The 14,629-nt window shown below is 26.3% G+C and overlaps 1 protein-coding gene across 4 annotated transcripts in view; it reads left to right on the top strand.

Moving 5' to 3' along the window:
* LOC100203133 (exocyst complex component 2) overlaps positions 1-10,471 on the top strand; it is a 62,035-nt gene extending 51,564 nt beyond the window's left edge. For all 4 annotated transcript variants that reach the window (XM_065820325.1, XM_065820326.1, XM_065820323.1 and 1 more), the window contains exons 20-28: positions 936-992; positions 1,113-1,162; positions 1,300-1,360; positions 1,500-1,616; positions 1,998-2,139; positions 3,493-3,548; positions 4,534-4,718; positions 5,407-5,460; positions 9,640-10,471. In XM_065820325.1, the coding sequence (XP_065676397.1) occupies positions 936-992; positions 1,113-1,162; positions 1,300-1,360; positions 1,500-1,616; positions 1,998-2,139; positions 3,493-3,548; positions 4,534-4,718; positions 5,407-5,460; positions 9,640-10,189 (1,272 nt within the window). In that variant the 3' untranslated portion in view covers positions 10,190-10,471. The remainder of the gene's footprint in view (positions 1-935; positions 993-1,112; positions 1,163-1,299; positions 1,361-1,499; positions 1,617-1,997; positions 2,140-3,492; positions 3,549-4,533; positions 4,719-5,406; positions 5,461-9,639) is intronic.
* The last annotated feature ends 4,158 nt before the right edge of the window (positions 10,472-14,629 follow it).

Genomic DNA, 14,629 nt, shown 5'->3' with positions numbered 1-14,629 from the left:
ATCTATAACTGTATAACTATTTGTTATAAAGTTTATATAAAATAAAATATAGTATGCAGTAATATAATAATAAATTATAAAGATATATTGATAAATATTTTTGTTTAAATAACAGACATACATGTCAAACCTTGTTAATGCATATTTATTCTTCAATTTTAAGTCAGCATTAAGTTTTATATCAAATGTGTATAGATAACTTGTATTTTCTTGTTAATTCACAATCTTTGTAGTGACATCATAATTGTCAGTAGCATTTTTTTTTTACTGATGAAACAGAAAAAATGAACTGTGGTAGTAAAAAAATTAGTTAATTATTTTAAGAAGTTGTTTTACATTTAAGAATACGTAATAAATAAAAAATTTTAAATTTTTTTTTTTAAAGCAGAGATTATTTTCACTCATTAAAAAAGTGAATGAGTAAATTTAGTTTGATCTTTGTAGGGCCTCTAGAGCTCCAGCTAGATCTTCGAGGGCTCCATACAGATCAAACTAATTTTACCCTCCCCTGGCATATTTTTGGAAACAATGTGTTGCCAACAGTGTGTCACGGGGGTCATGCCTTGCTTGGTTATGTTCCTCCTAGTTACGTCACTTCTTCAGATTGTGATAATGTTTTATACTTATGATACGAGTTACTCATAGTTAAGTCAAGAGATTTTTTATTTGAGATTGAGGTACTTACTCAAGGTAAGTTTTTTACTAATTCAGATTAGGTTTTTTACTTAAGATTGAGGTGCTTACTTAAGGTAAGGTTTTTTGCTCAAAGAGTGGTTCAGAAATGAGATTTTAGGTGAACTAAGTTTACCTCAAAAAGTTTCCTTTTCTTTTTGAGAAATAGTTTATAGATCAACTTTTTTATTTGAGGAATTAAAAAAAAAAAGAATGAATTAAGTCAAAACTTTTGGTTATTATGTAAAATTATTTTGGTTTAGGGGGATAACAATATGTTGCCAAAGGAAATTTCTGCTCTACTAAAAAAAATGTTTGAGGTATGCATCATTAAAAGTGCTTAATTTGGTACAAGATATTTTAAATGTTCTAAGCTTAGGTGGAATTATTTACAAAGTAATAAATTTAGGTTATTTAAAATTGTGTAAATATTTTTTTAGGGTTACATTTTGTCACTTGAAAAAACTGTTTACCCTGATTTAAATAACAGGTTTTATCTTTTTTGTGTTTTTTTTTAATGTTTTTAATTTTAACTTTTTTTTTAACTTTTCAATTTTCAAATTATTTTTTAATTTCTTATTTTTTAAATTTTGATGTCTGATAATTTTATTTCTATTTCTCTAAAAGCGAAGAGCAACTTCATACCCAGATTCCTGATGGTTCAGACTCAATGAAGAAGTTATCTAGAGTAAGAAAAAAAAATTATTTTATTTTTTTTTTACATTATAAAAAAAATATTTGGTCACTTAATGTTTTTTTTTTTTGTTATTGTTGTTTTTTTATTTACAATTTTTTTTGTAAATTAGATATTTTCTTTTTAAATTAAGGACATGCAGTTATTAGTTGTCCTTAGTAACTGTGAGCACTCAAAAATGTTGATGTTACCTCGTGTTTTATCACTCTGTCTCAAATATGGTCATGTTGAAATGGAACATTTGAGAGAGGTAAGCAGTGTTCCAATATTTTTTTATCTCTGTTGGTAGCACTGTGAGTGTTCTATGTTTAGAACTCTTGAAAAATAAAGCTATTTTTGAAATTTGTCCAAGTGTTCTGAAATATATGTTTAAAGGTATCACTATATAATATAGATATATATAATATAGATATAATATAGATATATATAATATAGATATCTTAAGTAGTAAAGATATCTAAAAGAATATTGTTTATGTGGCTTATAAGTTATGACTTCAGTTGAAATTTCAAAGAAGTTGAAGTTAAATTTGTTTAATTAAATTTATTAGTTCTTAATAAATTAAAACTTTATATTTATTGTTGATTACAACAACTGTTGGAATTAATAAGTTCACATTTTTATGTTTCAGGAAATTATGATAGCAATTGATAAACTTGACGAGAGAGTGTTTAGCGCATATATTGAATCAAAATCTAATATTCTTATTAATGCTATTGAAGAAGGAATGTTTGTTTCTGAGTTTTGTTACAATGGTTTGCTGCCAGTTACAGGTATGAGAATTAACTTACATATAAAGTTGCTAACCAGTATTTTTTAATCATAATTTAGCCAGTATCAGCTTTTTATTTTTATAATTTTAATTTATAATTTAGATTTTTATTGCAAATAATATTCAGACAGTTAAATTAATTAAAAAATTGTAATACTAAAAATTTATAGTAATAAAATAATCTATGGTAATAATAATAGAGTAATAGCAAAAATACAGTAATATATAGAAATGTTTTAAAATATATACGAATAATAATAACATTATTATGTAGTGAACATATACATTACAATCTCAATACAAAACAATGATTACTATTAATGTAATCATTGTTTTATGATAACAATCTATATATATGTTCACTATAAAATTCAATATATATATATATACAGCCCTTGGAATTAGAAAAAATGAGGTCGACAATTTATTGCTGACCTTAAACTGTTAAACAGTTGGCAATAAATTCAGCAAAACAATTTTGACACAAAGGTCAAAAAAAAGGTCACAATAAAGCATAAAATGAGGTTGGCGATTATTTGTCAACCTTAAACACTTTCAACTTGGCAGGTAGGTAGCTTGGCAGATAGGCATTACAGAATGCCGACCCTAATTCCGAGGGCTGTATATACACATATATCTGTATATATATGCATACATGCATTCATGCATACATACATACATACATACATACATACATACATACATACATACATACATATATGCATACATACATACATACATACATACATACATACATACATACATACATACATACATACATACATACATACATACATACATACATACATACATACATACACACATGCATACATACATACTTACATACATATATACATGCATGCATGCATATACTTACATACATATATACATACAAACATGTATACACACATACATACATACATACATACATACATACATACATACATACATACATACATACATACATACATACATACATATAATAATTGTTTTGATAAATAGTATAGAGTGTATACAAAGTAGAGCAAATTATATTATGTAAAATTAAATAATAACACCTAGTAGTTAAAGAAATATGACTTCGAGTTTTAGGCAATTATCAGGTATTACCATCATTATCATATTATATATAAGGTATACTTAGGTAATAACTGATGATTGCCATAGGCATGAAACTCGAAGTCATGTTTCTTTAACTACCAGGTATTATTATTTAATTTTACATTATATATATATATAAATATATATATGTATATATATATACATATATATATATATACATATATTTATATTTATATTTTGTATATACATATACATATATTTGTACACATACACAATAAAAATTGTTATTTAGGGGTACGCCATTATATTAAAGATATTATCATGAAGCTTATTACTGTTCATTATGAGGTAAAACTTATTTTAAATTTTCAAGCATATTTTCTATATAATCAAATTAAATCAACTCAATGATTCAACGATTTTATTTTTAATTGATCGAAAAGAATATCAAGTACTAAAAGATTAAAACAATAAGGATTGAATTTAATCTGTTAGTTCAATTTTACTTTCAATTGAACATAACAGAATGTAACAACAAGTTTGTGCAAATGCATTCTGTTTAATTTTTTAAATTGGAGTTTTGAGTGGAGCATTTGGAGCATTGGAGCATTGGAGTACCAAATATGTTAAATTACACAATAATTCAAGGCCTAAAAAAAGAGGTGGATAATGATTGAATCCAAAATGTGAGGATTTTTAAAACACAGGTGTAAATCAGGACACTATTTAAAAATTTTATTTGCTGTCAAACCTAAATATGCTTACTGTCTAATTTAAATATTGGAATATTTAGTTTTGACGACAATCATATTTAGGCAAAGCATAAATATATATTACTAGAATGCATAACAATTTTTTACTAGAAAGTTTGGCAGAAGTTTAATACCTTTTTTATTATAATGTACTTGTTTCTGGCTTCAATTTAGCTCCATTTGAAAACATATTTGTTCTTTATACTTGATATAAATAGGTTTTATTGAAAGAGATTAGCAAAGGAAAAATCACTAATTTGTGAATCAATGGTATACAAGCTTTTTGCAAAAAACTTAATCAGTTATCAAATGAGACAAATGAAGACACTAGCAATTTGTTTTGATCATTAAAGCATATTATTTGAGTCAACTGTAGCAGTATTTAGTGTTTATTGTTGTTATTCATAAGGATTTCAATTCAAAAAAAAAGTTGCAAAGGAGTTCACTTTTATTCTTGATGTATATATATATATATATATATATATATATATATATATATATATATATATATATATATATATATATATATATATATATATATATACATATATATATAATTTTTATTCATATATGTTTTTAAGGTGTCTACTATTTCATCAATTTTTGTACAACGTGTCTTCAATATTTTGATAGAAAAAGTTTGTTCTGAAGTGAAGCGTGTGTTTTTAACAGTTAAAAAGTTTTCTGAATATGGTAGTATACTCGGCAATCTAGAGTTAAACGCAATTAAAATTGTTTTTGGAAATTACATTAACCAGTGTGCTGGGTAGGTTATTTAATCTAAAAATAATTTTGTAATTATAAGTAAAGTTTATAACAAATTAAAAGTAATAAAAAGTTGCTTGAAAGTTGTAGTACATGAACTATATACGCATTTAATTAAATAGAAAATAAAAATGCATTACGGAGAATTATTTTAAATGTGTAACATTGCATTTAAAATATAACAAAAATATTTTTATGGGTAAAAGGAGAGGTTAGATTATCATTAAAAACCAATGTGTTACGTAGGTGTTAAAATTCCAACTTACTTAATTTATTGACAGTCCCTAAGTTAACGTTACTTATAAAATTAATTAACGTATTCGGGTATTCAACGCAACAGCTGGTTTTTTTATTGGTATGATAAAAAACTTTTTTTTTTTTTTTTTTTTTTTTTTTTTTTTTTTTTTTTTTACTTTACCTCCTCAAGCCTGAGAAGGCCACTACAGATGAGGAGGCTACTTAACTGTGGTTATAACCCTCTCTCAACTCTATATCTCCGAAACATGAACCTTAATTAACAAGGCCGCTGTGTGGAGAAACAAGTTGAGCGCAGTACTACCAGGTGTATATATATATATATATATATATATATATATATATATATATATATATATATATATATATATATATATATTAAAAGTAAATCATAATGAAATGCAATAATATTTCATTCAGTTAATACTTTTTAGAAACTGTATAGAAAAAGCCATACAAGTGGTTCCTACTATTGAATCAGCAAAAAGGTTTTGTTTTTTAAAGTTACAATTGTAATAGTTTGTTTATAATCCGAGTTGGCCTAACTGACCTAATATAATAGATATACTGACCTAATATAATAGTTTATGGGTCAGGGTAGTAACATCAGTTTTTGCTATTTCTAATAACATCTGTTCAACAACACCTGAAGTTTCATTGATGTTGTATAACATCTTTGTAAAATGTATATGATTACTACAGATGTAGTTACATCTTTTCAATTATCTAAGTATAACAACATCTGTGCAACTACATCTGGAATTCTACAGATGTAGTTACATCTTTTTAATTATGTTAAGAATAACTACATGTGTACAATACATCTGTGAATTCTACAGATGTAGTTACATCTTTTCAGTTGTATTAAATATAACTACAGGGTTTTATGAACTTATTAAATTATGATGCGTTATTTTAACCAGATGTAGTTACATATGTGGGTTTTTTCAGATGTAGTTATATCTGGAAAAAGTTATTAAATAATAATGCATTATTTTAACAAGATGTAGTTACATATAAAAATATTTTCAGATGTAATTACATATGAAGGAAATTCTTCAAATTCAATAACTAGTTGTTATTGAATTTGGAGAAAAATTAGTTACATCTTCCTAAAGATAATGTTAGGGTTCATTGAATTTTCAGATGATATTGGACAGTTGTTGTTTACACAAAAATGTACAGATGTTCTTGGACTACTCTACAGATATTATTGGACAGATGTAATAATCTTTTACCTAATTTATCACTCCATTTTTTTTATATGATTTTTGTTCATGAAACTGATTATTATCGATTACTGTATTGTTATTACCTGATCTATATGAGAACATAATTAAGTTAATAAACATAAATTATTTCTAATTTAGTGCATTGGTGGTTATTGTTAATTTAGTTATTAGTGTTGTCATGATACTCGGTATTTCAGTACCAACACAGTTCTTTAGTATTAAAGAAATTAAAACTAAAGTTTTTTAAGAAAAAACTGCTTTATATCTTTTTTGATGGCACCATTACCGTCATTTAAAGCCTAATTTGGAATGTTTTGGAAATACCTAGCGGCCTCTGATAGGTAGGATGTAAGTCATTTACCAAAAATTGTTTTTGTAATATTTCTTTTTTTTTGTCAAATATAAAAAATTTGATAACGCAATTTACATATAACAAAAGAAAAGTAAATTTTAAAAATTAAAAAAGAATTTTAAAATTTATAAAGTTTATAAATCAAAACGAGCGTCAGAAATATTTTTATATACTTTATTCAGAAAGTTTTTAGAAAAACAGACTAGAAATACAAAAGACTCAAGTTTTGGTTAAAAAATGCGAATTTATGATGTTGTGACCACAAGGAATTATATAAGTGTGCACTATGCACACTTATAATTTGGTTAGTGGTCAGTATAATTCCTCCTTCATTTAGGTAGTGAATTTGGTACCGTAAGATGAGGTAAAATTGGCCCTTTGAGGGTAACTTTGACCTAAAGTTGGAAATAGTTTTAATGCACTGTATTTTTAGCAATAGGATTAAGATATTAACTTAGCTTATGCATCACCTTTTAGGTGGCAGTACTAGTATGACTTCTTGTTGAATGTGTAATATTATTGTTCACCACCTATGCAGTAGTACACTATCTTGTTTATAAAAAAGTGTTGCATTTAGTTGTCTTCCTACTTTTACTTATGAAAGCAAACTCTTTGGGAATTTTTGGCTGGTTAATGTATTTTTATTTTATTTTAGTAAGTTGTTAAAAGTTTTCTTAGTGCATAAGCTTACTTACCCTGGTTGTTTACAAACTGGTGTTATTTTAATCGTTTAATACAACTTTAGCCCTGATTTTGGGTAACTTTGACCCAAGATCGTTGCTAGTCTAAGGTTACTCCAAATTACGTATTTTGAATTTGGACATTTATTTTTTAATTTATGCATGCAAATACTGGGTATTTAAATTTTGTTGTGGATTTTTAATATTTATTTCATTATTTGAAAACAATGGATTGTGAAAAAATTTATAGAAATCTTTGCATTAAATTTTGTGTATTTAAAACTTAAATATTTAAAAAGTAGTTTGTTTTGTTTTTGAATAGGTTTGTTATTTAAATTTTAAATATTTTTTGTGATTACAATTTCATCATTTGCAAATTTTATTTTAGTACAAATTTAAAAATTATTTGCTTTCACGACTAAAAGAAATTTTGTAAAACTGCGGTATATATTGAAAAAGATAATGAATAAGTTAGATCTTTTTTTTGCGAAGTGTAAGAAATCAAAAGTGGCTGAAAGTTTTCATTGAGGATAACTTATCTTCACATATCAGTTTGCATGTGCTTAAGCTATGTAAAGATCACAATGTTCGGTCTCCCTCCAAATTCAACTCAGTTAACTCGACCATTAGGTGTTTTCCTAAGAAATGAAATTTTCATGGCTGGGTTTGAAAAATGAGGCATTTATACCTTGAATAAATAAAAACTGCTAGACTGCTTGCCTGAAAACCACCCTGTATATAAAAATGGTTTGGCAAAGTTTTCCTTAAACTGTTGGGAAAAAAAAGGGGCTTTCTTTCTAAAGATGGCCAAAAAAAAAGAAGATAATCCAGCTGCCTGCTGGCAAGAGTGTTACACTTTTAGATGTTGAAACAGTCATTTTTTAAGCAATCACCAATCCCTCTACATTAAAGTAAAACCGCCCTACTGTTAAATTTATTTCTGGTAACATGGCTGACAATGCGAGTTTCGAAGTGGAGGGACACTATAGTCAATTTCTAAAATAACTCCTCTATATCTAGAATTTTCTTTAAAAAAAAAAAAGGTCCTTTAGAAAAAAAGTGGAAGGGCATGTGCCCCCTGGCACCCTTGGTGCCGTCGGTCCTGGTTAAATCACTGTAGTATTTTTGAACTAGCTTTGAATGCTAAGATGACTTTAAGTGCAAATAAAACTCTGTCTGACATCATAGTGTAATTTTTTATAACAATAATGTTTTCTCATTGATTTTATTTCAACGGATTTCAGGAATGTTTTAAATCGAAAACTAGGTAAAACTTAATGCAAACATACATGATAAAGATACATGCTAGTAGTTTTTATTAGTTTAACTTTAATCTGATCCAATGCATAAGAGACATAGGGTTTATTGATATGGGCCAAAGTTACCCCAATCCAAGATGACTTTGGCCCATAATTTTAGTATAATAATAAAATGGTTTTATAGTACTTGGAATTTTCAAAATAGTCATAAATTAAAGGATTATGTTTATTTAACCAAACCAACCACTTAAAACACCAATTTGTAATTTTTTTTAAGGTCAGCAAAAACCTTTTTCAAAGAAAACACAAAAAGTTGGGGCAATCTTACCCAGTTTTACGGTACCGAGTATTTTGATAGGTATTGATACCGAATACTGATGTTTCAGTACCGTGACAACACTAGTAGTTATTGCTGGTTTATCGCAGTATAAAATATAAGTAAAAAACAAGAAATTTAAAAAATGTTGATAGTACAGCTTCAGTATAGACTTTCAGAAATCTTTGTGATTTCAAAAAACAACGATTTTGACTTTTAAAAATTTTTTTTATACCTTCTTTATATTTTTATGACTTTTTTTTGCAAAATTTTTTGAAAAACTGAAATCCGTTATTTGAAATACTCTCTATATATAATATATATACTATATTATAATACATGTAATACTAAATATATTGAAATACTATATATATATATATATATATATATATATATATATATATATATATATATATATATATATATATATATATATATATATATATATATATATATATATATATATATATATATATATATATATATATATATATATATATATATATATATATATATATATATATATATGTATGTATATATATATATATATATATATATATATATATATATATATATATATATATATATATATATATATATATATATATATATATATATAGTTGTTCTAGTGTCGTGGTAGTTACTGTTAATTTAACACCATGGTAGAAATCTTGACTCCTTGTTGTTACTTTTTAGAAGTCTTGATTTAGTTATCAACTCAATTTCTTACTAAATTTTATATGATATATAAATGAAATGAAATTTTACTATTTATTTTAGTGTACGGATGAATAAGCTTTTATGCAATACAAAATTTTTTGTTTTTAGTCAAATAGATTCTCTTCTTTACAAATTTAAAGCTTCTATGCATTATCAAATCTCAATATTTGGAAGCCCTGAAGATTCGACCAGTTCAGAGACTTACCCAGTTCCTAACACTAGGAGAATCTCTGTAGGAGCGAGAAGTAGAGTATTGAGTGCAGGAGAACGTTCTTTGGCTAATGTTAAACAAAAAAAAATGATAAACTCTCGTGCTTCTCCTTTATCACCAAATGAAGCTGCTGATAATAAAGCGAAGCCACTTTTTATGAAAACTGATCTTAAAAATATTTCCTCTACTACCGAAGTTGAAAGTTCTTCTGTGACTAATGACGAATCTACGCCATCTAGTTTATCTAAAAAAACAAAACGTCAAGCACCGGCTCCGCCATCAATTCTAGTGGACGATAAAAAAGTTTTGACTAAATCAAAATCTTTGTCAAATCCTTTTACCGACTCACTAAATCCGTTTAGTGATGATAGTGGAAACCCATTTATAGAAGATATCGAGTCTTCAAACAGCCAAATTTCAACAAACCCCTTTTTTTCCGATGATTAGTTGTTAACCATTAAGTAATAAACAGTTTAATAAATTATAAATATTAATACACTTTCATTTATATACATACATACATACTAACATACATACATACATACATACATACATACATACATACATACATACATACATACATACATACATACATACATACATACATACATACATACATACATACATACATACATACGTATGTACATACACACACACACACACGATTCTTTTTTATCTTAAAATGTGAAAAATATTTTTCAAATTTAAATACAGGTTTAATCTAAACAAGTTTTAGTTGTGTTGAAATTATATTTAGTATGGTAAATATTATACAAAAGCAAAAAATGAAAAGTTCAGTTAATAAAGTATAAAAAATAAATTTTTAATAATATAATAAAATAAAATATATAAAACCTATTACGGTATAGTTTTTACATTTTAATTGTGCAAACTTAAATATATATATATATATATATATATATATATATATATATATATATATATATATATATATATATATATATATATATAAACTTAAATATATATATATATATATATATAATATATATATATATATATATATATATATATATATATATGAGTAAATGTTCCAGGTAACAAAAGAAAAACTATCCAAACTAAGATGAGTAAAATATATTTATTAGTTATATTTTGACAAATATTTAAAAAAAAAATTTTCTCTAACACAGAAAGCCTTTCATATAAAATCATCAGCTGTGTATGAGATTTACAAAACTATAAAAAACTCATTATATTGAACTTCCTATAAAAAGTTTAAAAAGGAAGTAATAAAGGTTTATATAAAAAACTATAATTAACAAAAATATAGCATAAGTTGATTTTTGTTGGTAAAGAAATTTTAAAAGTAATGTGAAAATAATTACTTCCTGTTTATATGTTCATTGTAACGTGACCCTGCTTTTGTAGGTGAGCTTCATAAATAAGAAGTAAATTCTCATTTGAGAGTTTTAACATTGGAAATAATTTAAAAAAAGGTTCATTTTTAAATTTTTTTAAATTACTTCCAATGTTAAAAATTAACATTAAATTTTTAATTCTAAGGGCTCTTTATTAGCTTCTTTTGCGGCCATTTTGCATACTTGCTTATATTCAGTAATTTTTGTTTATTTTTCAAGTTTAAGCAGTGCCGAATTGAGCAGGCGCCGAGCCTGATGCGAGTTTAGTTTGTGGGGCCCTTAAATAAAAACATATATAAAAAAGGGGGGGGGTGTAAAGAATACTAATGTACAAGAGTAAAATTATGCTTATTTATAAATATTTACTAACTCAATGATATTCACCATATTCTATTAAATAAAAAAAAGACGTTTTAATTTCTTTTGTCACGAAAATTGTATATAAGTTAATGAATAAATTTAACTGAAAACTATTAAATATAAATCTATAGATTTATATTTATATTAACTAGGAATACATTAACAAGACTGATGTTTGACTTATTTCTAAGTTTTTTTAAGAAAAATCTTGTACAGTAGTTTGCAAATCCTTGCTTCTTAAATTTCACTCAACATGATTGCTATACCTGTTTAACCTGTTTAATCCAGTGTTATTGTTGGTCATAAATTTTTTAAAGTTTTAATCTAGAAAGATCTCTCTTCAAAAGCAACGCTCACTGAAATCGTTAAGTGTACGTGAAGGGATATAAATAGTTTGGAAATGCCGTAGCCCTGTCATTCTCAGATAAAGGTTAAAACATTTTAAATGATTTTTGGGACTATTTTAATAAAAGAATAGATTTTTGTGCCTCCATTTCTTCAAATGGCATATTACCGTTTTATCCTGCTTCCAGCTTCACAGTATTATTAGATGTAACCGTTTGTATAATCTTAAAATCTGTCAGAGCAGTTTCTAAATCTGCTACATGTTTTTTTAGTTCTTCTTTTTTGTTATTTCAAAATCTTCCGAAAAATCCCAAATAAATTATGATTTTTTGATTATTCAAAACGATCTTCTAGTGATTGTATAGCTTTAACTAAAACTAACATGAAAAAAGATATCTTGAATGTATTTAAAGGGTTTATAATAGGCTCATCGTTACCTTTGCAATTAAAATAATGTTTTTGTTTCCGGAGCTGTTTATTTTGAAATTCTGGACGTATTTCCTAGTCTTCTACGAGTGTTTTTGCCTTAACTAAAATGTTAATGTAAAATTTACCTATTTGGAACCTTACTGCTTTAACACTGAATTTGACATTCCCGCATAGTATTACAAATTTTTTTCTCAGTAAGTTCTCTCACATATTTGAGAAACACTAGCAATCATTGTGTAGATGTCAAAAGCAAAACACTCAGGCGTTGAAGAATACCAAAAAATGTTAGATTTTTGGTAGAAATTTTAACAATATCTTCCAATAGGAGATTATAATTATGACGTGTACTGTTCAAATAAACTGGCCCTGGAACCTGGTAATGTACCACCTGAAACACATCTGAGTTTAAGAGACATTTGTTCCTAATGACCGATGTCTAGAGTACAGTCAAAAATTACAGAAAAAGACTTTCCGTATTTTAATCGTTCTATCATGTTATTTTTAATTTTACTGCTTATTACATTGATAACTTCATTTTGGATGGTTTTGCTTAGATAATGTTCATTAGTTGTTTTACTGGAAGTTTGCTGTAGATGGTCCTGTAGATGGTCCTGTAGATGGTCATATTTCGATCATTTGATAGCTATTTTTCATGTTGTGGTAATCTTCTGTGTATGTTTGATCCAATATTAAATCCAGAAGTAACAAGTGCACAAATTCGGACTTCCACACTGACTACAATAAAAATATTCTGTCCTTTGACACAGACTATATTATCCACAGACGGACTTTCTTTCAAATGCACTTTTGAAAAAACTTCTTCCATTGTTTCGAAAGGAAAAATCATCTGAAATAATTTTTGATCTTTCCTTAAGTTGCAGGATCATCTGTTAGACTCGGTTCTTTATTATAATATTTTTCTTTACTATCGTATTGGGTTGAATCATTTCCACTGTAACTTTTCCAGTTTACTGTTGTATTGGGATTGGGTTCCACTTTACTGTCGTATTGGGTTAAACTGTTTCCACAGAATGTTTAATTTAAAACTCTTTAATTGGCTTTCTAGTTAATTATCTTTGGCAGTATTTTCTTTAACACCTTTCTTATTAATTTCTTTGTTATTAATTTTATTTTCATCTTTATCATAATTTTCTTTTTCCTTTTTTTTCATCTTTTTCGTTACTTTTGTTTTTATTATTTTTTTTTTCATCTTTTTCATTATTTTCCTCTGGATCTTTATCATCATTTTCTTCTTAATCTTTTCCATTATTTTCTTCTGGATCTTTATCATTATTTTCATCCGGATCTTTTCCACTATTTTGTTCTGGATCTGTTTCGTTTTTTTATCTGTTTTTTTGACAGCATTCCCATTCATTCATTCCAATTCCGTTCATACATTTCATTCATTTTTAAGTATTTATTCAAAGCTCCTTTGAGCTTTTCATTTTCAGCTTTTCTTTTTGCAGTTAGTTTTCTTTTTGTACGACCACTTTGGGATTTCAACTTGAAAATCGAAATTCGAGAATTCCGGAGTTCGTTTTCATAGTATAGTTTGGAATTCCGAAAAGTTTTCCAGCGAATTCCGAAATTAAAATTTGTTCTTTCGTACTCTCTTCAACTTTTAAAATGTGTTTTTGTTTCTGTGCATATAAATATTCTACATTCTAATTCTATAAGAAGAAATAAAGAAAAAAATTGTAAATTCCATTATTTTGTTGTTCAGCTTTTATGACCCTATAAAGTTTACACCCCCCCCCCCCTCAAATTGAGAGGGCTGTAAACTTTATAAGGTCATCAAAGCCGAACAACAAGGGATTATTAAACCAAATTTAAAATTCGTCAATGAATATAAATTAAGTTTAAGATTTTAAAAAAAATAGCAAACTTGACTCACTGCCCTCCTATTCGGGGCTGGGGGAGGGGGGCTAATGTTTTAGGGTTTTTGTTGTTCCCAGTCTCCAATCACCGAAATTTTTTGCTTAGCGTCCTCATTCCTCATATATATGAACATACTTAAATATGGAGTTTTCTTCATGTTTCAAAGTTGTTTAGCTCAAACACACAAAAAGTTGTCTACGGCCTTAATTACAGTTATCCTGCATAATATAAGTAGACATAGAGAAAACATTCCTATATTATAGTTAACGGTTTCATGTCTTCATTTCATATCCATATGTAATAATTTTTATGTTTGGTATCATTTCGTGTTCGTGTCTTATATTTTACGATTTTCAACAGTGTTGAGATTTGCTTATGAAGTGCGGTGTGTATTGAATTATTTGGATCAATATTTTTTAAATAGGTAAGCAAATAATAGCAGGAATAATAGCAGTTTTAATTTAACAACATTATTTGATAGCTATTTAATTTTAAT

This window comes from Hydra vulgaris, chromosome 15 (assembly GCF_038396675.1).
Source record: "Hydra vulgaris chromosome 15, alternate assembly HydraT2T_AEP".
NCBI lineage: Eukaryota > Metazoa > Cnidaria > Hydrozoa > Anthoathecata > Hydridae > Hydra > Hydra vulgaris.
This window is presented reverse-complemented; position numbering and strand designations above follow the sequence as displayed.